Source organism: Tripterygium wilfordii, chromosome 5 (genome assembly GCF_013401445.1).
Source record: "Tripterygium wilfordii isolate XIE 37 chromosome 5, ASM1340144v1, whole genome shotgun sequence".
Classification (NCBI taxonomy): domain Eukaryota; kingdom Viridiplantae; phylum Streptophyta; class Magnoliopsida; order Celastrales; family Celastraceae; genus Tripterygium; species Tripterygium wilfordii.
The window spans coordinates 8,403,278-8,428,475 of record NC_052236.1 but is presented as its reverse complement, the minus strand read 5'-3'; the positions used below and the strand labels follow the sequence as shown (position 1 = coordinate 8,428,475).

Genomic DNA, 25,198 nt, shown 5'->3' with positions numbered 1-25,198 from the left:
ACCTTTTTTTTTGGTATAATTTCTTTTCCTATATACGCTGACATCACTGATCTTTTGTTTTTTTTTTCTTGAACGAAAATTCTAAACCATTTATCTCTAAAAATACATATTAGATTTCGGAAAAAATTATATATTTGGAATCATCATGTAATCCTCTTTAAAACAAGATCCATTGTCGATATGTTTTATCGGACCATTCTTAATTACATTATTTTTAAAATAATGTAATAACAATCAGGAAGCTTAAAAACAATGTAATAATAATCTAGAAACTTAAAAATAATGTAATAAAAATCTGAAATAATAAAAAATAAAAAAAGGATCACAATATTTTTCAAAAAATAATGGAAATTGTTAAAACATAGAAATTATGCCTTAAAAAGGTAAAATTTATACTAAATTCACATTACAAAAGAGCATAAATCTTTGTTTCTTTATTCTTATTGAAATTATATTGTTTTGAAAAATAATGTAATTACACGTATGACATGAGAAATCTCATTGTTTGTTTTAAAAACATTGAAATTTGATAACGTAACATATATATTATTGACAAATAACTAGAATTGACCCAATTTTATTACACAATCCATTGTGTCATGTGTTCTTTTGCCATTACAATGTAATAGCTATCCGGAATATCGAAAAACAATTTAACAGCAATCTGTATCATTAAAAAATAATGTATAATAATCTACAATACTAAAAAAAATATAATAACGGATGTTTGAGCTTAGGCCTTAAAATTGAAATGTTTCCTGAAGAATTTAAATGAAATAAAGCAAGTTGGTTATGAAAAAATTGATCATGACCAACTTTCAAGGCAGATTAATTTAAGTTGGAGAAACTATGAAATATGGATTAGAAAGAAAAGAGAGATCCACGTGCTTTAATGGCAAAAGTTGAAGATAAAGCTTACAAAAGACGAAATATGCGTAAATCCATTCTCTTTTAGTCACCTATTGGTTCATATTAAGTCATATTCACTGATGATGTTGCTGCCATCAATGCAGACTTAATTCATGTTCATCTGATATAGCCATGGCCTATGAAGACGACGACGACGACGACGACCACTTTGTCACATAAAAGATAAGACGCTCTTCGAGATAGGAAAGAGGGGCTGAAATGAAGGGGGAGAGAAGTTGCTGGCTGCCCCAGATTTATCAGTAAAAAAAAAAGTTAGAAGAAAATATATTTTTTAAATAATCCAACTCAGCAATCCCAGTCAACTGCCACATAGACTGGGAAACTGCTGGGATCTAATAATGCTGGGATATTTAGACTTTTCGATCAACATTCATATATTCCGACGATCATTGTTCTATGTAATCATTCTAAAACCATTATTTTTAAATAATTGAATTATTTTAAATTAAGTGAAATAACAATAAAGTCTGATTTAAAAATAACTAGAATAAATATATTCCATTGATTAGAAACAATTATGTGGATGTGTATTTTAGCATTCAAAGTATTGTTCGCTTAAGGGTACGATTGTGGGGATGCTAACTGGAATGAATATATTCAATTGATTAGAAACAATTGTGTGGATGCGTATTTTAGCATCCAATGTATTGTCCGCTTCGGGGTACAATTGTGTGGATGCGTATTTTAGCATTTAAGGTATTGTTCGCTTCGGGGTGCGATGCGGGTTTTCTTACCCTCCCTCACGATTTTATCTAAAAAATATTCTTGTCTCTTTTAAAATTAGGACTCATAACCTCTTTACTTATGGAATATCAACACACATCTTACCATCTAGCCTAGATGGTAAGATGTGTGTTGATATTCCATAACTAAAGAGGTTACGGGTTGATGCTAAAATATGCATGCAAATAAAAGGCGCCTTTTATGTGGATGCATATTTTATTAATCTCTAAATTTAGTAGTCCGTGAAAAAAATCACACAACGTAATAACGTATATAGTAATAGACAAAACAAAAGAACAAAATATCGAAATGGAAAGAAAATAGAGAGTTTAGAAAACATAAAAACACTCAACCCTTGGACTTGGACTTCTTGGCGTGGTCCATGCATCTTGTCCAACTATTGTAAGGTTATGCGATCCGCGTCAGATTCTTTACAAAATGGCGGTCTTATTGACGCGTCTCTGCACATTGAAAATGAGAATAAAGAAAATTACTTGCCAGAATGCGAGAGTACGTTGAGAATAGTGATGAAGTGATTGATCAGTATGCAAGGTTTTTTTATTACAGAACAAGTGCATATATTTATTCGTAGTAGAAATCTGGAGGGAAAGAGGGAATTTCGGAGCGAATTTTATTTGTTCAAGGGACCGTAATCATGAAAGGGATTCTCAACTCAAGTATTAAACAATCCATTTGGAATTACCCATGATACTATGCAAATTTGCTGCTTGTTCATCGTCTTTTACCTTTGAAGGATCACATTTATGAAACCTGAAGTCAACCTGACCATAATTCTGCCATCAAGCTTACGTGTGTTTTGTCTTCTTTGTGGCCCCTATACGATCAAGCTCTTGTTAAGCAATATTTCTTGAAGTCTTATGGAGGAGATTGGAATTTGAGTATATCCTAGGGACACTTGATATAAAGCACTGAAGGACAGTAACACCTGCACATTATCATGAAAAAACACATTTCCATGCCCAAGATCATAGTATTAAGGTATAAAGGCACATTATTAAAATATACCTTGATTTCCACGAGGTTAAATGTTTATCCTTATCTAGAGAGAGCACAATACAAAGGAAGAGAAGGATTTTCGTTCTTACACTTGTGAGACCACAAATGGTCTCTTGGGGGGTTGTAACTCCAATTGGGGAGTTACAACTCCCCTTTGGTTCAAGACCCCAACTCAGTTGGGAACCCATCCTTGGAGTGTTTGACCCATCTTGCATGCCCACACCAAGTGTACCATGACTAGCCAATGCTAGCCATGCCAACAACCACCAAGGGAATACTACTTTCAATGGGGTTCTCATGGTGCAGGTCACTATCGTGTCAAGAAAGAGGATTTGTTACAACTTATTATCAGTCAATTTTCATGCAATAAACATATTTTCTTATTAGACACGGGGGCTGCAACTTTTAGAAGCTTTGGGTGTGGTGGTTGCGCAAGCTAGTCACTTGTCTTTTATATCCTTTTCAAGACTTTGCTATCGCCTATCTGGATTATTGGAAGAGCCAATAACTAGCATTTCTCATTGCTACTGTCCTTCTTGGAATTGTCTTTGGCTTACAAACTACTATCATTAGTTCTTCAAAGAGGAGTGAAGCTGTTGAGATGCATGGGGCCGAGTCATGCCTTGAAATTGATCACATTATGAGGGTGTTTAAGGTGAGGAACCACTTGCATTGGAGAATTTCATTGAAGTATCGGTTCTTGCAAGTGCTTAAAACCCACGAAAAGGGTGTTAGGAAGTGCTGGAAAATTTTCATTGCAGATGTAACGAACAAGTATTGCAGCCCCAAGAACATGTGCAAGTTAGTTACCGTGCCAAATTTTGCATATGGTAAGGACAGGACTCAGGAGGTTGAACCAGTTACGTTGGCGAGCAGAGTACTTTTTTTCCGGACCCTGGTTTCGGCCATTTGGTGCAAGAGGAACCATGAGTTTTTGGGAGCCGATGCAGTTACAAACCTATGTAAGTTTTGTTCTATGCTGGTAGGTCAAGCAACTGCATTTGTCAATGCTCCATTCGACGAAGTCGAATTGTTGTGGGTCAGCGAGAATGATGCAATGAGATTCCAGGAATCTAAAACATGGCTCAAGTGCAAGATGAGCTTAGATCCAAAGAAGAACCTTAGGGCCAGACCCGCTTATACTTGCTATAGTCGATATGTTATAGGCTTCAAGGTGGGGAACAGTAGTTTTGAAGTGTTGATAAGTCCAAGATCTAACCGAAGGAGGAGACGTTCCTTTGGGTGCGATACAGTCAGATCGGGTGGTTTTTGATGGTGAGACTCCATCAAATCAACCAACTTTGGCTACTGTTAAGTGTTGTAGTGCTTATATATTGAAGTGGTGTTGGATCTAGAGGGGTTTTTGTGTTTATAACTTCGTGTCCTGCATCTGGTGATGATTTTTTGAACTTAATCTAGTCGGAGTTTGTGCTATTTCGGGCTGAACTCGTGGAGCACACCAAGTGTTTGACAAAAGTTCCGACCCAATTTCCATCATGCTTAGCATCACCCGTCGAATCATTGAGAGTGACTAGTAACTTTAGACCAGACCGGGATTTATTTCTTTGTCCGGGGGGTTCCTACGTAATGAAACTGAAAGCACACTTGTTTTGGCTTGGTGACCATATACTTTTCCATCAATGCAAAAGCTTTGGAAGACGACAGCTGACTAATATGTGAACGGTTCCCATATACGCAAAAAGCTTTATTGTCCTTTTTCTTTTCGCCAATCAAAATATAAAAATAAGAAAATATAAACAACGGATTTCTCACATGCGCATCAATTTTACACACTTATTTTTTAATAATAGATGTAATAGGTCCTCATTTTATTGTGTTATATTATAATTATTGAATTTCGAGTGCATAAAATTAATGGACACGTGATAATTATTCTATGAAGAATAATAGGGCGAAAAAATATACTCCCACATATAGAGAGGGAATTCATATAGGCGAAACAGGACAAAGCAGCGCCACGTGTTAGCCACGTGCAACGACAAGCTATGGTGATCCGATCCCACAAAGCTTTCACGCATCCCAATCCCCCATCCCCCACAGACTGAAATCCGATGAGCTCGATCGTTATTCCTTCTTTGTTATCTGGAATTACTTTAACTTACCTAATTACAGATCCAGCCATTGAAGTAATTGATCAACTGTCTCCAGCAGTATTGGGAGCTCGGACTTGTCTTTTCTTGGTGTAGGCCTCGAAGAAGTCCTTGTTCTCCTTCTCCAACTCCTTCCACACTGCGTTTATAACAATTTTTAATAATTAACTATCAACCTGAACCAGAATCCTTGGATATAGATAGGATCATGAGTGATATATATATATATGTATATATGTATAGGTATATAACCTGTTGAAGTAATGATTGGCTGGATGTTTGCATGCTTGGAGAGAGCATCCATGCACTCTTCTTTACTCATGTTGAATAAGATACACTCTTCTATCAGATGATGCACCTGCCCCATCTCATAATAGTATGCAAAGATCATTAATTCAGAGATTGGCAATATATATTTATATTAGTTGATTATATATACATATATATATATATATATATCTACCGTGCGAATATAGGACGCAGATGAATCTCCCATGCCGGCCGGGCCTCCGCTCCGCTACTATACTGATGGTATATGTATATATGATTCAGAGATCAGAGTTTCAGAAGATATAACAAAATACAGACAAGGCAGAGGAAAAAATATACAAGGGAGATGCGAAGAAGTAACTAGATCATCCTAATAATAATAATAATATATATATATATATTATATGATAAGTATATAGTATATTTGATTTCATGTGGGGTCCAACTCCCACGTGGGCCGAGTACTATGATTGGCGGATAAGAGATTACAAGCGGCCCATTGATTGTTTTGTCTATTAGTGGTATTAGAATAGAGTCCACGTGACAACGGGGCCCATAAGCTTCCTCTTTTCCTTGCTAGTTGCTACTACTTGGTGAGCATAATGGAACCCAATATGATTCTATATGATCCTATCTATGAAAGAGCTGATGCAGTCTCTCACGGTTTATGGGCCCACCCTCATCCAACGGCCGTGATTCAGCCACTCCAGTTAATGGGCCATGGAAAAAAAATGGTTTAAATGGTGTCAATATATTGTCATCATTTTGTTGGATCAAACATGAGAGCGTGAACTTTGGCTTGCCCCTCATGTTGACTTGCTTTGTGTTAATATATGGGCGCATGGAAAAAAAAACATGTTAGCATTGCTTGCATAATATCATTTTTTGGTTCAATCATCGTGTTTTCTGCACTCCTAAAGTTCACTACCCTTAATTTTTCTTATTTCAAAGGCTTTGTTTGTTTTGTTATTTTTTTAATGGTCCTTTTGACTTGTCTTTGTCTTCTGTTTTTTTTTTTTTTTTTTTTTTCAGAAAACGATTTTTATTCATTTTTTCGGTTTTCAAACGATTTTCCGTATTACTTCTTGCGTCCCAATTTATCCCCTATTGATTTAAAATAACTTTTTTTTCCTTGAAGTTTGGTGTTTTAAAATAACAAAGCTCATTTTGGAATACATTAACGAAATGAGTAATTAATGAAGAAAAATGATACTAGTTTTAGAACAATCCAAAATAAAAAAATGAATAAGCAAAATGGGACGAAGGAAGTATCATATTTTCCTAAATAATAACCAAACGTATATTTCCTAATGCAGAATTAAAAAATGGTAAGCAACAACCCCACCAGACTTTCTTACAATGGTGGATACTTTTTGGACAAAAGTAAAAAAATAAGATAATTACAAAGTGGACTTTTACCATAATAATGCAGCTTAAACTATTATTCCCTGGCCGACTCTGAATATTTTATATAAGTTAGCACAATCAAACACACGAAATGATGATCATCACATGCTTACCAATTCATCTAACCATGCATCATCCATCACTAAAGTTAATTTCTTAGTCCCACGATTGTGACTGATCGGTAAACAAGGGGAAAGAGGGAGAACTTGACTATACACTATAAACAGTATATGATTTTCAGAGATGTGTACATGATTAATTGCTTCATCATTCTAAAAACATGCAATTCCTCTTTCTAAAAACGATTCTCTTAAGACTGAAGATGAAAAATGTGCAATGAGCAGGGGCAGAGGGAGGGGGACTGCACTGGGCTAGAACTTGACTATACACTATAAACAATATGATTTACAGAGATGTGTACATGATTAATTGCTTCATCATTCTAAAAACATGCAATTTCTCTTTCTAAAAACGATTCTCTTAAGACGAAAGATGAAAAACGTGTAATGAGTAGGGGCAGAGGGAGGGGGACTGCACTGGGCTACAGCCCAGTGCATTTTTTTTTAATAAATATACGTAATATAAATAATTTTAAATGTACTGAACATTATATATGCTATAAACTTATCTTAATATCGGGCGAATACTCTAAGTACATATCGAAACTTGGGCTCAACTTTGCCTATTTTGATGATTAGGACTTATATAATTACGTCTAAATCCTTAAATATAAACTAAGATACGTTTATATCCATAAACCCCTAGTGTATCATGGGTCCAACGTATGAGTTTTAATTCCTAGACTAACTCTCAAATTGTATTTAGGAGTAATTCTTGATTTAGTAAGATGGGTCAGAATATTTTCTAGCCCATATGTTTTAAGAGATGGATCAATTCAATTAAGTGGTGAGGCTAAGTGTTTGATTAATGGGGCTAATTAAAATAGGGTCTGACCAATGGGTATTGTGAATTGTAGATGGAAATGGCAAACAAAGTAATACAGGTAGACAACTTCAAAAGCATTTTAACGTGACTGATGTTATGAATTCACTAGGTTAATGAATTCCATGAAACATTTTCTAACAGATATAATGAAGATGGGCATATGAGGTATGGTTGGTTTTAAGTTTTCAGTAGATAAAAAAATGTGGAAGTTCAAAAGTAGGTGAAAGGGGGTTTAAGAATTTTCTTTCAAGTAGTTGTTAATCAAAGACATATGGGTAACATGACATATTTGAATTTCATAGATAATTGTGTTGGACCAAGACTTAGTGTCAAATTGTGTGTGAGTTTACTTGACTTGAATATGTCTTAAAATGTGGGAAAACATGTTTTGATGATTGCTTGCCAAAATACATCATGAATATTTCGACTTGTTTGTCCATCAATTCGTTCTTAAATCATACTTTGAATACATGATCTTAAGTGAGAACTATGATTATATCTTGACTCAATGATTCACGTGTTAAATGTTTATGCTTATAATGCTATATGTGCAAAGATTGATTATTTGAACTCTACTAACCTAGGGTTCAAGCATGAAGCTCGAATGAGCTTACAAGCACACTCTAAGGTTTTCAGGTTAGTACTGAAGTTTCATTAGCTATGTGAGCTATCCGATAATTCAAGAATGGTCTTGGAAGACCTAAAGTTTGCTAAGAAATACCTAAGTACCGTTGCAAAATCCACTAGAAGAAGTTGAAGAAAATTTGGAAAGTTTAACTTATTTATGCAAAGTGCCAAATTGACTAGAGTTGCATTTAATGAAGTGGAGTTGAACAAAGTTTTGTTAATGATCAAGCATTGCAAAGATAAAAGCATTTCAAATGGAGACTAGTTGACCAAGAGATATCATATGATTAAAGGAAAAGCTACACTTACCTAATATGTAGCCAAATTCAAGGGTTTGAGTGATTGCTAATTAAGAGGAGAAGAGATGACTTTTGAAGCTAATTTTGTTACCATGATTACAAGGGCCGAATTCAAGGTGATTTCCTATTTCATGGAGACAAATTAGGAATTTGACAAAAGGAGATTTTGAAGTTGATTCTCAATCAAAGCTAAAGGAGATGGATTTTAGGATTGATGAGAGAAGAATCAATCTCTCATCATATTGGTTAAAAGGAGCAGAATTTGTCTCATGTTCTTAAGAATTTTTCAGCCGTCTACTACAAGTCAAATTGAAGATTTATGTTCTTCTAATTGGTGAAGATATTCTCAAGTCAAGATGTACTCCAGAAATTCAAGAGGAGAATCTGTTGCATATAAAAATACATCGAAACTACATCAACGCTACGTGGCATAACAATATGGTTCAATTCATTGAACGAAGGCAGAATTAAATGATCAGGATTGGACGAGGAATAAACAAGCTAGGAACTTGAACGAATATAGATCGGTCAAACAGCTGATGAACGATCAAAATAAGCGGCGATAGTTACACAAACACCTCGACATGTAAAAAAGAGTGGCCAACGTGGAAGTTACAATTCAACGGAATGTAGAACAACACCAGAACGTGGAGTACACGTGTCGGGCATAAAGGAAGCAGTTATTCCATACTATCAAGTAGTTGAGAAAATGTGGGACACTTGGCAACAAATCAACGAATCCAATTGTAAATATCAGTGTTAATAGTTTTGTAGATGACATGTATATAAGCCTAGATTTTAGATATTACAAGACCTGATCAATCAAAGACTCAAACAGAGCATGTAATTTCCGTTGTTTAACTTTTAATCTAATTAGCCCATTTTCCATTTTCTTCCTCGTGTGCTCGCGCCCCTTGGAGGCGACTATCTGTCTTGCATTTGCGCTCCTTTTTGGGACTTTATTCATGCACACATCATCTGATCATATTTGTTCACAACACTCAAATTTCGTCGCAAACAAAATCAAAGCCATTATTGTTGATTTCACGAATACAAAACAAGGAAAGTTTCCTTTTCTATTCTGAAGCATTATTACCAAAAATCAGGAGATTTTCCTACTCTACATGGAGCCAATTCAAGACTTGATATTTTGACTTTTAAAGAAATAAAAGAAGGGCGCTTTGATTAAGGTATTTATAAAGAAAAAAAAAACATATTTTAGATTTGAAAAGGGGAGGACACTATATAGCCGCCTACATCAAGTCAAGAAGAGGATTTCATTTCTTATTTGGTGAAGACTAAATTGGAGGCAAGTTTCCTATTCTATAAAGATATTTTTGGGACGAAATTGCTGAATTCATGGAGAAAGAATATTACAAAGCTTAATTGCCGAAATTCAAGAGGAGAAAGTTGCTCAAATTGTGAAGAGTTTTTTAGGGTTCTCAAACTTTAGTTGGCATATTTATAAAGGAATTTTCCTATACGCATCTAATTTGCATACTTAAAATATGCACATATGTTTTCACCATTGATTTGAAATATGTGAGACCTAAAGCAATGAGCTCCACTTGTCATTTCACTCATCCACAGCCTTAAAAAATGATATATATTTTAAGTGCTCATATATATATATATTATAGTGCAACTAATAACCATTGGCTAGAATATGCCGCGAGTCCAATACTGTGTGAGCCCAAAAACAAGAGAGCCCAATCCATTTCATAAAAAAATTGTTAATTCATTTAAGCCGAAAAGGATTTCAGCCCAATTCTCCATCAATGAAATAGTCAATTTCTCCTTATTTGGCTTCATCTCTCCCCTATATGACCACACCATACCATATAATAACCAGTAAGATTATCAAATGACGTTAGTCCTAAATTAAAATTAGTTTGTTGAGACTTTTAGTTCAAACTCGATCATATAGATGATTTCTACTCAATAAAAGTTTGTCAAGCACAACTTAAATGATTTTTTTACTGGAACATATTATATTTTAATTTATGATATATAATTTAATAAGTATATAGATATTTTTTTATTTTCGGTAACTTTCAGTAAATTTCCCTTAAAAAATTTCCTGTGACGTTGTTTCCGAAGCCCATCATTTTTTCGCACCCTTCTATAAAATCTTGGCTCCAACACTGTTGTGGAAGGTTGGAGGTCCCGTTGGTAGTGGTGTGTGCGTGGTTCTGAGTTTGGGTTAGAAGGTGGAGTGTTATATTTGTTGCAAGCTTTTGGCTGTGGTCCATGTGCTTGCGCATGTTTTGGTGAAGCTTTGTCCTTTTATTTGAACTTTCATCATTGTTTAGCCATATTTTTGGAGGTCGGACTTAAAGAAATGGTGTCAAGCATCATCACCGCACGTTGAGTTATTAACTAGACGATCCTGCAAATTAATTAGGGTTCTTCCCTCCAATCATACCTAATGATGCAATGATTGCCTTTTAAGTTGTATTTGCAGCCTTTTTAATTAGTAATTAACTAATCTAAACCAACGCCAATTAATTAGCTAGTGACCACCAGTAACGTTAGTTATCAAAAGTTCAGATGGGTTCACGACATACTATTGATTTATCATATATATATATATGAGAAATTCTCATATAAAGATCTAAACTAAGGGGTCTATTTTACACCATTGATTTGAAACATATGGAATCCAGAACAATGAATCTCATTCATCATCTCATTCATCCACATCATTAAACATAGATCCTTATTTTATACACACTTCACAATATTATAAGATCTAGCAGTACCATATTGAGCTCTACGGACCTTAATTGATTGCTTGGGCGTTGTCAATGTGCATTACAGATCAATTAGACGGTTTAATTATCAGTGTCTATGGCCTACTCTATATCATATATGAAGTCCCGATATAAAAGTCAAAAAGAGACGTCAAAACCACCAACATATATATATATATATATAATTCATTTATACTTAATAGAAGAATGAAAGTACGAAATGAAGTATCACTTTGGCAAGTGTGTTTGCACTGTATTCAGGTGCACCTCACCTTATAGCACTATAATTTTTGTGACACGTCAAATGCTTTTATAACAGAATTCACCTCATAGCGTCACAACTTTTTACCTCGCAGCACCTCACCTCACCTCACAGCACTCCCAAATGTTTATAATATATGTTGAATTATCCCACGTAATCAAATTAGGTCAATTATTTTATTTTAGATTAATGTACAGTGTAAACTTTAAGTGATTTTATATTAAAATTATTAGTCATGTAATATAACCGTAATTTAGATACGCCAAACGCACCTCACAGCACCACACCATAGTTTTAAAAGTGATGCGCCAAACAGCTTTTTGCATTCCAACTCACCTCACAACACTTCACAGCAGTTGATAGCACTCTCAAACAGCTCCGAAATCTTCTATCCTTTTGAATTCATATATAACATCGACTTCTCGTTTGTTCCAAGAAAACTTTAACTACTAGTTAAAGCTTGCGCATATGAAATTACCATAAGACCCTTTGACAAGTCATATATTTTCTCCTCGTTTCAAACCCTAATCACTAGGATGATACATATTGATGGTGTCTAAAACAGGTTTGCCCTATCAGATGAATCAGCCAAGTCAGACTAAGCCAGAATAACTGATATCTCCTTTACTGGTACATGATCTCTTCCTCCCTTCCTGCACAAGAAGGGAACGTAAGCTTCAGTAGGGCCCTAAAGGTGTACTCGGGTGACCTCTCCGACGCTCAAGTCAGTACAGTACTAAACTTAGGAGGATGGCTCGTTGCTACGAGCGTTGCCTCTTGCTCAGTAACTATTTCAGAGTGCAGGCAGAGGTTTCCATTTTATATGAGCTTGAAGTGTTTGAGTTGCAGTAGGAGTCAAACACTCTCATTGGCTTTCGAGAGGATTTCTCGGATGATAAATTTCATCTGTACCCCTCTCCAAATGGGAGTTGGACTCTGTTGAGTGTTGGTGTTATATTGGGACTCTTCATTGTATGACCTGATCTATACCTACTTCGGTTATGTAGGGACATTACCAAGGTTGTACTTCAGCGTGATAGAAGCAGGGTCAAAGTGTACCCTTCGACTCTTCCTTCATCCGGGTCTACTCCAATTAGTGTCTTAAGTGTGTATCTCGCACCAATTTGTTTGTTCGTTTGGTTTTATACATAATTTTAGCCATAAAACACTTAAAAGCCGTTATAATATACTTTATGTGAACTTTAAGTCATTCGTTTTTTTTTTTTTTGGTCAATATTAAGCTCTCTAACAAATTTCTTTGAATTGAAGAAGCCCTTCTATAGTAGACGTTAGACATCCAATTTTCTCCTTTAATTTTCAGGCAAGTTACAAAGCATATACAAAAAGGACATGTGTTATGGTTTAATGTTTAACACATATATAAACTCTATGTCCCTATGGGGGATCCGACAAATAAAAAATCTATATATTGGCTATATTACGTAATAGAAACTTGTAAATAATTAATAGATGTCAATGCAATATTTTGTCATCAAAATTGCGCATAGTCCGTTTGGTACAGAGGTCAAGACTTAGTGTAAAATCCTATCGAATTATTTTGGCTGACAGCAAACCCTGATACACCTATAAATTCATCATCCACATCCACAAAACTCATGTTCCCAATAATCAAAATTATGAGATCTCATGTCCAAAACAGAAGATAACTAACAGTATTTCGTAATAAAAGGTTATAAATAATTAATTAATAGATGTCAATGCAACATGTTGTCATCAAAATTGAGTCATAATGACATTTGTAAGTATATATTTAAATTTTATATACTTTGTAATATGTGTTGTCGTAAATCTATACATTCGCATATAGCAAAAGTCATACACGTACACTACGTATAGTCACCCCGTGGTAGCTAGGTGCATGCACTACATTTTCTTTGTATATGATGCAACTCTACATTAACATATTAGTTTCTTTCATTGTGCATAAAATTCAGACTAGGATTTGTTAGAGAAGTGAAAGGATCTATATTTTTCACTATATCTTGATTGTGTACAACATGCCTTTATATAGGCGTTAGAAAGGAAAAGTAAGAAAAATAATGTCAATAAAGTAAATCAAAGATGTTGATATCTTTGACAAATTCAAAGATTTTGTTGATTTGTCAAAGATATCATTGATATTTTGTAGATATCTTTGACAAATTCAAAGATTTTGTTCATTTGTCAAAGATATCAAAGATTTTGTTGATATCTTTGACATCCCCCCTCAAACTCAAGTTGGTGCAGTAGAAGTAAGCTTGAGTTTGGAAACTAAGTCTCTGAAACGACCTGGCAGGAGTGGCTTGGTGAAAAGATCAGCAGGTTGGTCAAGAGTGGATATTGTCAAAGATAAATTTCAAAGATATCAAAGATTTTGTTGATATCGTTGACAGAATTGAATATAAAGAAACCAACAAACCGAGAGGCCAAAAAAGGAGCAGTCCAGCGACACGCACCAAAACCCAAACACTAAAGGATGGGGATCCAGCTCTGAGAATCGAGGCTACCAAAAAGCAAGAAAAAATCCACATGGGAACCCAAGAGAGCAGACAAAGGAACACCAAGACTGCACGCAGAAATCCGGAATGGGACCAAAGAGGGCAAAGTTTCTTTTTATATACACACACTATACAGGTGACGCGCGCAACCATATATTTGCCTCCCCTATGGTGTCCTAGATCAAAGTTTCTTATCCAGGTGACAGATTGTAGGTGTATATATATAATCAAATTCAAAATGCAAGGCGTATGATAATTCTCGATCATTGGATATAAAATAAAAGATATTTCATATACTTTTTATGTTGCATTTGATTTTTGTTTTCGAATAAAAATATAAAAGAGTTCATAACCTAATAGAATTATGATTTTACAACTTTGAGTCAAAAAAACTCCTCACAAACATTATGTCAAGACTATAAAATCTCATATCAGTTGGAGAACTCCGAGTGATTTGGTTTATAAGCAAAATACCCACATCCCCTCACACATCCAAAACCTTTTTCTTTGGTATAAGTACCATTAAATGAGACTGGTAAGGAAGAACAAATTAAGTCGTGTCCAATGTATTTTCAGAAATCGAATAATTCAAATTAAGCGGATAATATTATTTTGTTGTGAATGTGATGAATTTTCTCACACATTATACAGGCATGACGCAAAACATATATATATTTGGCACCCCTATCCCCTACGGTGTCGTACACAAAAGTCTCTTACCCAGGCGACCGATTGCAGGTCATAGTTTATGTTATCAATTATTTATAAGGAGTTAGGTTGTATTTTCATATTTTGGCATGATCTTCCGGAATCCATTTGGACTAATGAGAGCAAGCCACAGAGAGAGCTCTCCCTTTAGTACTCAAATTTAATATTAAGTTGTATCTTGATAAAGGAACATGATTGACCAAGCCACTAATTAAATCCCTATCCCAAACCAATTTATTAACCTAACTATGATTTCTTTACTTAAGTGAATATCCATATCGATAAGGTAAGTCACCTGATGCATGATTAACGTACGCCATCGCTGAACAGATGTCTAATTACTAGACAAAAAAGATGTCACAATGTTGCACTTTCGGATTTTAAATTACTATTAATTGATTACAATCCTTCGCAGCAGTGAAAGTTATCCTACTTTAATTATTTCTTATTAAATTGTTTTCTTTATACAAGTTTTAGTCTGGTATGGTTACGAAAGGTTTATGCTACCGAGACATTCGGCTCTTTTACTTATCTGCACTTTATTCATTATTTTTCGCGTTAACTCTTTAGTTAGTTGTTTGTATTTCATCTATTCAAATTGCATTTGTTTCCCAATGGCTTCGATACCGGTCTCACCGGATTATCACTTGCCGACTATCTTCAAGTTGAGGTAAGTTCATCCACACATATTTTAATGTCAGTCATATTTCATGAATAAATAAATAATCAAGGTACACGTGTCCGGTCATCTTGGCCAGCTCCCAGACGAAAAATTACAATTTTTAGTATTTTAAAGTGATGCTGTTTTTGCATTTAACTAATTTTGGGAGACAAAAGAGACAACAACTCTTATAAAAGAGGGGAATTTGATGACTTATGCATTGGATCCGATCCTATCAGACAAAAAAATTCTAATATTTTTTGTAATCTTGTGTTTGGTTGACAACTATGATATTTGTTTTCTTTGTGAGTTGTGGGTGAAATGGATATGAAGAAATCTGGGGAGGATAATTTTTAATGTATTTTTATCATAATTTTGTTAGTTTAATTAGTAGCTCAAGTTTTTTATTTATTAACTCAATAATATTAATAGGAGATTGATGTCGTAAATTGGAACTTCACAAACAACACAGATAATAGAGCAAATAAATTAAGCAATCAAAAACAAACAGAGAGAAAAGAACGTAAGAATCTTATGTGATTCAGCAAGAGTGTTTATGTTCACGTAGTCTATAATTTATTTTCATTATACGAAATCCTGTGTGTGCAATTGAGTTAGGATTTCGCCTTTATAGTTGGTTACTTGGTTACCTAGTTTCGACTAGTATGCTATGTTCTCCTCTCGCATAATTTTTTCTTCTTTAGTTTTCAGATATAAAGTATTTTTTCTAATTTGGGAGACTTTATTTAACAGAGATTTGAAAAGTAAGTAGAGTGAAGTAGTTCACCTAGTTTGTGACTCTATAGTATCATAGTTGAGGTAGCTAGTGATTATTAATTCATTGGTACACCTCTCATCTCATATCATGTTTGAAAAATTAATGTGGCGATTTAATATGGGTAGGTATATATATGGCATGTCAAATGGAATAATTGCTCCTTGCTTTGAAATTAAAAAATAGTTGACAATATGTATGGGTGTACATTCGATTTTTAACCGAAACCGAAATGTCCGAATTGATTCGGTTATGATATTTTAGAATCCATAACCATATCATATATAACCAAACCGAAATAACCATATTTTTCGAATTGAATCGGTTTTCGGTTTTTAAAGAAACGGAAGAAGTATGAATAAATCTTAAATAGAGGGAGAAAATAGCTCATAATCGACTCCTACTCTATCTAACAAAGTTTGATAAAAACCCATGATAATAATAATAAATATATTATCTCATCACAGTTGAAATGATAGTCATCACGAGTTTCAATTAAACAATCTTAATTTATAATTTGTGTAATGATTAGGTTAATTAATATTTTAATTTATAATTTTTTATAGAGACATAATCAAAGTTTTACAAATACTACTTGGCCTCCCATCGCGTCTCAACAATTCCAATATATAACATATATATATGTATATATAAAATATTTTAATATATATTATATATTATATAAGATATATAATATTATATAGTATATAATATGTAACATATATATATAATATAGTATATAATACATATTAAATATTTTTTTTAGTTTTTTGGTTATAACCATAATCGTAATCGAAATAAACGTAACAGAAAAAATATCCAAAATATTACTAAAATTATAACCGTATCTGAAATCATAACTGAAAAAACCGAATCTGAAAACCGAATAACATGATTACATATCAGTTCTCGGTTTACGGATCAATTGTAGACACCCCTAATTATATGGATGAAACCACTCTCTTCACCTGAAGAACCAGAGAAGTCCCTTGATGTTTGAATTGACGGTTGGTGAATTGACGGTTCGTATTTTCTCAAAATACGAAGAGAAGGAAAATGTTGTAAATTACATGCACATAGTTTTCATTTAAATCAACAAATCCAAAAATATTGTGCGCTAATCAAGTAACAAATATTTTTCGTTTTGAGTTTGTCGATTTTCATTGTGAATATACATTGGGACTCTATGATTTTCTTCTTTTCTTCTGTCTCACTTAGAGCACTTGCAATTAATATTAAGTTCCACCTATATTACATTAAAAATTAAGTCAATAAATTTACATTATCATATCAATGCATTTTATTGGCACAATCATATCGGCAAAACACATTCCCCAATATATTTTGTTGACTCCAAGAAATTTATACCACTGTAATTGCACTTACGAGTAGTTGAGTCTAGAAAAGATATTTATTAATTGAGCGAAAGTTGAGTTTTCTTATAAATCCTTCAATACCCTATTGAGATTATAAGAGCAACTCAAATGGACACACTTGTGCCCACACTCCAAACACTTCAATTTTTGTACAACTATCTATTTAACAAGTATTTCATTTCAATACACCCATAATAGATACACTTGAACCGATACTCCATACTTCTTTTCTCTCTTATTTTTCATCATTTCTCTCCCACTTTCCATCACCTCTCTCTTCACTTGGTCCCCCTTTTATGTATCTTTTGATTTTTAGAGTACACTCCAAATAAGAAGTGTCTTCAAATTTTTCAATCCATTTAGAGTGTAATTTTGTTCCCATTGTAGACAACTAATGCTACACTTATCAAGAAAAATGGTTTTGCAGGGTTTTATACCAAGTCCATTGGAGTTGCTCTTAAGTCTAACATAAAAAAGTCTTAACATAAAAAAGTTTACTGGAAAACGAGAATTTTAAGTATTGAGATTTGAGAAACACAAAATCCCACGCTTCTTGAAAATTCCGAGTCAAATGTAGAGATAAAACAAGAGGACCAGGTAAAATTTTGACACGAAGAAAGACTACAGTGCCCCGACCATGAACCAATGGAACGGATACGCGTTTTACGGACTACAGTGCCCCCACACCACGGACGTCCTTCCAACATCATCAACTCTACAAGACTACAACTTCTTATAAAAATGTGAGAACCAACCCTTTCCCGAATCCCCTTTTTGTGTTTTACGAGGAGCGCCTCCAAACTAAACTAAAACTTCCTCTCCAACCAACCAAGAGCTAGAGACCAAACCAACTACTGTATGTATGTACCGTTTTGATCTGAGTTCCCTACCAGAAACGAAAGGGAAAGAAAGGTCTATAGAAGAAGAGTTGGACCAGATTTGTGAAAATCCTACCAGTATTTCTCCCCTGTGAGTGCTCTCTGAAACCCGTCTTTCTTTTCTTTTTTCTTTTTTTCGTTGTGGGTGTTAGCATCCATTTTGGATCCGATTAGCAATGTGTCAACTCCAGAAAACCATGATTTCTCTACAAAATGAGATTGAGTTATGTTTGTATTTTGTGCCATTTTCTCTTTTGATTTCTGGAGAATAGAAATTGAGGAAATGGGTTGATTGTCAATAGTCATAAGATCTTGGTTTTCTGCTGAGTGATTCAATCTCTTTCTCTCTGTTTTTTTTTTTTTTGTATAAAGAGCAATGTTTGATCCCTTACACTTTTGCTTTCGAGATTCATAATAAAAAAGTTGATCGCTGTGTAAAGTCTTTCAAGCTCTCGATCGCCTCTCTGTAAAGGCCAGACCTGGCCTTTTCTCTTTCCCTTCCACAAAATTATTCTCTTTTCTTTTCTTTTCTGATACGGTTCTTTTCAAGGAGCTGGCTCCGTTCCGCCTGCGACACTGCAACTCGTTCTTTTATACTATGCCAGTTGAATACCCCATTTGACTTTCTATTGTTGATCCGGGTTTTGATTTGTTTTGATCAGAGGGCGACGGTGCAATGAGAACAGAGGAGTTAAAGACGGCTAAAGTAAGTTTCTGAGTCCAACCAAATATCCCAATTTTCCGATTCTGACATTAACAAGAGCTTACTCAAGCAGAACAATTTTCTTTCTGTTTGATTTTCATCAGTCTTCTTGGCCAAAAATCGTGGCGCGAAAGTGGTTAAATTTGCAACGAAGAGGCGACGAGTTTCAGTCTGACTACGCAATAAGCAGAGGTCAATGTTCAACTCCAGATAAAACCGAGAGAAGAAAGAGTTGCTCCGATCACGTTTCCATACCGGAAGAAGATGTTTCTGTTTCAGGTACTTTTATTATTGTTCCTTCGATTCTCCACGGATCGCGTTGATTTTGATTGATATTTAGTTATCTTGCCACGTGGACGGCATAAGATTAGGATTGAAATTGACTTTTCTGACTTTGGAGTCTTGTTTTGGCGTAGAGCGGTGTTTTATTGGAGATACCGATGAAGTTAATCGACGGTACTGCACCGCCGAACCGGAGGCAACACCTGTCGCGGACAAGCCAAATCTCAGGTACAAAGGGTACAACCTCTATTTTGACTTAGGGGTAACAAAATTCGATCCGTCTGGTTGATCGAATTTATCTGATCCAGATTAAGTCAAATTTGAACATAAGTTGTACGTTTGAAATTTGTATCCAAACAAATTTTATTTTGTCTAATTTAAAACTGGGTCCGAATTCAAACATAGAAATCTTATTCGAAGCTTAAGCTAGATTAGGTTGTTGTCCGATTTACTTCTCTAGTTCATTATACCAATCTGGATTTGGTCAATTAAGTACGTTCAAAATCTGATCCGAATTAGGGTTCAGACATGTAAATATTTCGTAAACATGTGCTGTTGTCCGGCCCGAAACTGACCTGGAATCAATTTTTTGTCACCCCTACTTTGACTACATTTCTTGAAAAGACAAAAATACCCGTACTCTTTAGTTATTGTTAGGTTGATTATACTAGTTGCTTAATCAATATATTTGTGGAGAGAGGGAGTTGTTTATTATGTTTGAAGCATACATTATTATGGCAATAATTGTTGGATCAACCAACTATGAACTAACCAAGTTTAGCATTTTATAATTTGATTAAGATGCTAAGTTGTTGTGATCATGAGCTATCCATTTGTTTTGGCTGAATTACATTAAAAAAATATAATTAATTTGGGGTTGGAACAACTACTTAGGATGTTCGTGGGGACATGGAATGTGGGAGGGCAGGCTCCTCACGAGGGCTTGAACTTAGAAGATTGGCTAAACTCACCTGGTCCTGCTGACATCTATGTTCTTGGGTAATCCTCTCTTCTACTACTGTCGTGTTATTTATTTGAAGCGTGAGAATGTTGTTATTTTCATTATATTCTTTGCCAATTTTTTTTTTAAATTTTGTTATGGATATAAAATATCACATTGGATCCATGACGGTCTAGGAGAATAAATCGTGTGGGCTCAGGTCTAACGATGATAATATTGATTTGTAGTGTCTAGAGTGGATTTTCGAACATGGTATCGCAGCAAGTTCTTGGTCAATTTAAATATGATTTCTACCTATTCACTTGTTAGGCCTGACATAATATAATGTGATTTCTTTTTGGTAACCGATAACGACACTATACAAGTTTGTCATTTAAACATCCGATATGAGTTAAACTTGGACCATTAGGCCTATGCACACAAAAGTGTTCAACCTAATGACAGGATAAGTGAATCAAAGCCGAAGCAAACCTGCTTGATTAGTTGACTGTATTTATTTTATCATAAAATTAATTTTAAAAAATTAGTTTATTATTTTTTAATGAGAGTGATATTCGATGGATCAGGTTCCAGGAGATCGTGCCTCTCAATGTAGGGAATGTGCTAGGAGCAGAAGATAACGGTCCCGCTGCCAAATGGCAGTCCCTCATTGGTCGTGCTTTGAACAGCAACAACATCCACCAAGAAGATGAGATTGGCAGTGACGATTTTGAGACATTGCTAAGCTTAAACTTGAACTCAAGTCAATTGGAAGGCTCACCGAGCCCTGAACCACGACGTTATTGCTTGGCTGCAAGCAAGCAGATGGTTGGGCTCTTCTTGTGCGTCTGGGTTCGAGCACATCTTTATAAGCACATTAGTAACTTGAAGGTCTCCTGCGTCGGCCGTGGCATTATGGGGTATCTTGGAAACAAGGTTAGTCATCTTGGTCTGTCATATATTTTTGTAAAATAAGCGTATTTAAGTTGTAGGTTCAACTCTCCCGTCCAATAATTTCGACGTTATTTCTCAATCATTAAGAGGATCTCATTATTAATTTTGGTGACAGGGTTCGATTTCGATTAGCATGACATTATATCAGACAACGTTATGCTTCGTTTGTACGCACTTGACTTCCGGGGAGAAGGAGGGCGATGAGATCAGGAGAAATTCTGATGTCACTGAAATCCTAAAGAGAACAAGGTTCTCCCATACTTGTAGAGCTCCTCAAAATATACTTGACCATGAGTAAGCTCTCTTCTCTTTAACTATACGCACAATGCAATGAAAAGTAATTGCGCGGGATTTGGATTCTCAAATGTTTCTTGGTTCAACTTCAGCAAGGTCATCTGGCTTGGCGACTTGAATTATCGGCTCACTACTGGTTCTCGCAACAACACACATGAGCTGTTACTGAAGAACGATTGGCAAGCACTTTTGGAGAAAGATCAGGTGACCCATGAGTCGTACTACATATAATTTCTTTTGAGGTTTCTTAAATTTTTTGTGAAGAATGGAAGAGTTGGGAGTGAAAATGATGATGTTGTTTCTGGACGTCCTTTTCTGATGTTTGGATTTTTAACTTTGCAGCTGCAGATAGAGCAAAAGGCCGGTCGAATATTTGAAGGGTGGGAAGAAGGGAAGATATATTTTGCTCCAACTTACAAATACCTAACCAATTCAGATCATTACGTCGTTCAAACCTCCAAATCTAAGGAGAAACGGCGTACCCCTGCCTGGTTAGAACTCAAGATTTTCTATGTTAGCCAAGTCCATGATTCATTTTTCGTTTCGTAGCTGAAAATTCTAACTTGCTTTTGCTTGTATTTTGGGACACAATCATAGGTGTGATCGTATACTATGGAAAGGAGAAGGACTGAAGCAGATGTCATATGTTAGAGGGGAGTCCAGGTTCTCGGACCACAGACCTGTTTATTCAATGTTCTCAGTCCAAGTTGATTTGGTTCGCAAGAACAACAAAATCGTTACGAGGTATTGCCCTCCAAGATGTTCCACAAGTGCTGTATATTCTTCAGCGGCAGCTTGCGTTGCCAAAGTTCAAGTTGAGGAACTTTTGACAATCCCGTGATAAAAACTGTGACACAAACGGTTCAAACAGGTGGTTTGAATAATGAGAAAACAGTAACAAAATGTAGTTATTAGCGACTGGCACGTCCTGCATCACCCGGCATTTTTACGGGTTTGGCACCGGAAGCTAGGTGGAATCGATTATTGGACACGCATAGGACCCTCTCTAGAGACCTTCCCCCTGTTTGCATTAATGGTGAAATACATATAGCTGAAGCTGTACTTCAATCGCATAGCTTTCTGCAAGCCTTGCGGTCGCAGAATCATTGGCCAATGGATCGCCCTATTTTAAAAATCATGTGGGTTTGACGTGTATGCATTGTGGCATTCCGGATGATTGGTCTGTTGGACCTATGGTCCTATATGTCTAATTTTGATGATATTAAATCTTTTATAAATGATAATGAAACATTAAAGCAATATTTGATTTATATGAATTGAATTTAAATGACTATATATTTTTGAGATAGTGCTGGAAATTAAGTTTTGAAAACAAACATACATGAACTAAGTTAGAGCATTAATTTTCCAATTATCATATCTTAACCAACTTAGGTCGAAATGACTTGAAACTTGAACCACATGCACATGAAGGCTTAATATATGTTCTAGGACTATAATCATGAGAAATTAAGTGCATCACATATATATTTGGTCATATGCTTAAATTCCGCCAAAATTAGGTTTTACCTAATTTTGTGCATATGTGTTCTTTGTGAACGTGGTGAACCAAATGAACTCCGATTTAAATGAAATTTCGTGTGCATCTTAGTTTCATCACTATGAACATATTTGATTTAGTAAAGTTCAAGAGAAAAGGTCATTTACACTGAGTTTTCAAAATGACTTTGAATTTACACTTAGAATTTATCGGTTTTACTATTAGTGATCTAATTGCTTGGTTGAGTGACCAAACGATTTCCGATTGTTATGAAATTTTACATGGACATTCTAATACATATAAAATGATTTATCATGCAGTAATATGAATTTACTGGGTTGTTTTTCTAATATAATTAACCTATGCGCTCTATATGAAGCTCTTTGAGCTTACATGCAATTGGGGAGTTCTACCTCCTATTTCCTTGTAGGTTAATCATCATTGTGGTCTCATATGGCTCAGAATTCAGTATGTTCAAGAGTGGTCGAAGTCCAGTTTCTAAGAATGAGCTTGGAGCTCTAGGAAACTATGAAAAATCCTATATTTGCCAACTTTCCACTAAGGCACTTAATCAAGTTGAATGAATCAAACATTGAGGCTATTGGTTGTGGTCTTCATGGAGATACAACTCTTTTCAAACATGTGGGACAAACCTTGTCCTCTCTATCACTAGTGATATATTCTTGTTTGACATTTTCACTCAAGACATGTGCTACCAAGAAAGTTAGGTTGGTGCAATCAAACAAGATCCTTGACATTTTCACTCAAGACATGTGCTACCAAGAAAGTTAGGTTGGTGCAATCAAACAAGATCCTTGACTAAGAGATCACTTTTGAAGTCTTTGATTCAAAATGAAGGGACAAGATGGCATAGTACAATCTACATCCATGGCTGAGAATTAAAGAGAGTTTGAATGGTCAAGATTTGAAGACATACATTGATCAAATGGTTGTGCATAAGACAACTTTCTTGCTTGCAATTTTTGACTTAAAAAAAAAGGAGCATGTGCAACGTCTATATGCTCTATGGTGGAGATTTGTTTGCTCAAATCATCAATGACCAAGATTAGGAGCTGCAATGGATGGTAGAGATCAACTCTTGAAGTTTGATCCAATGGCTGCAAGCATAGGAGAGAATTGCCTTTAAAAGAGGATCTTCCCTTTCATACAACTTGGAGAAGCATTTGCAATCAAGAGAGAACTTTGTTCAAAGCTTTCAAACATTCAAGCATCCATTGTCTACTAAAATCCCAGCTTCTTCTTGAGCCACTACTCAAGGCCTTCTCACCATTTTGCTGCTGCAAAGAGAGGGTGCTTTCACTTGAGCTCAAGGTGTTATTTCTCCCAAAATCACCTCACCTTACCTACTTGAAAATCCTACCCGTGAGTGTGTGATTGTTGTTATTGAAAGTTCTTCACTTAAAGTCCCTTTGTTAGGGCATATTACAAACATTGAAGTTTGAGGGAGTTCTTAGAAACCCTTGGTTGTAAAGTTTGAAGATTGTCTTGAAATCTTTAGTTTCAAGGGTGACCTAAAAACCCTTGTGAGTTTTGTGGAGCTCTTGAGAAAACCACATCCTTAGTGGAGGTTGAAAATCCTAGGTTGGTGAATCTAGGTAGTAGACGTAGGAGAAGGGTCTCCGAACTACTATAAATCACTGTGTTGATTTCTTTGTTTACTTGTTTATATTTACTACTTGTTTCAAACTGCATGATTTTCAAAACCCTAATCTGTCCGAGATTAGCAGACTGCCTTAAACTTTGAATTTTGATCTGAAATTTTGATATAGTGTTTATTAAGGTGTTGTGACATTGCATATAAAATTTCGTTGCATTTTGACATCATTTGATAGGTAAAATCTGAGTTGAAAAATCTGTGTGCAGTGTGTTGCTTGAAAATCTGTTTTGTGCAATTCTTGATTATTTGATATTTGGTCATTCACTATATTGTATCACATCTTGCATTGGATTGAATATTGATTAGGAAAATCATTAGAGTCCAAATTTGTGTGCTACTTGTTAATTGCCATTAATTTGTTTAAATTGAAAAAGGGATTCCAATTGGAATTTGGGGACACAATTCATCCCCCCTCTTGTGTTAAAACTCGATCCGTCATGGTCATGGAGGCGGAAGACATGGACCAACTGACAAGGAGGGAACAGTTGCACTGTTGCCTAATTTCTCTTTGTATCATGTCCTGTAAATGGATGTTTTTGGATTAGAGGGTTCTAGTCTTCTAGAATTTGGATAGTTATCTTTTTGGATGAGAAAAGTGTAAGATTC

General features: G+C 35.1%; 2 protein-coding genes across 3 annotated transcripts; one reads left to right on the top strand and one right to left on the bottom strand.

The window, feature by feature from the left end:
• Positions 1-4,580: 4,580 nt before the first annotated feature.
• On the bottom strand, positions 4,581-5,422 carry LOC119998938. Of its 2 annotated transcripts, none has more exons than XM_038846416.1 (3): positions 5,245-5,422; positions 5,034-5,148; positions 4,581-4,920 (listed from the first exon to the last, which is right to left on the bottom strand). In XM_038846416.1, the coding sequence occupies exons 1-3, from the start codon at positions 5,275-5,277 to the stop codon at positions 4,826-4,828; spliced, it is 243 nt and encodes an 80-aa protein (XP_038702344.1). In that variant the 5' UTR covers positions 5,278-5,422; the 3' UTR covers positions 4,581-4,825. The 2 variants fall into 2 exon arrangements, with proteins under 2 accessions (XP_038702344.1, XP_038702346.1); XM_038846418.1 differs by having other exon boundaries at positions 5,034-5,139; positions 5,245-5,420.
• A 12,737-nt stretch (positions 5,423-18,159) lies between these two features.
• Positions 18,160-22,647, top strand: LOC119998978 (type I inositol polyphosphate 5-phosphatase 8-like). The gene is made up of 10 exons (XM_038846463.1): positions 18,160-18,331; positions 18,903-18,946; positions 19,048-19,222; positions 19,360-19,453; positions 20,120-20,224; positions 20,753-21,101; positions 21,235-21,413; positions 21,506-21,617; positions 21,756-21,904; positions 22,011-22,647. The coding sequence occupies exons 2-10, from the start codon at positions 18,917-18,919 to the stop codon at positions 22,252-22,254; spliced, it is 1,437 nt and encodes a 478-aa protein (XP_038702391.1). The 5' UTR covers positions 18,160-18,331; positions 18,903-18,916; the 3' UTR covers positions 22,255-22,647.
• Positions 22,648-25,198: the final 2,551 nt, after the last annotated feature.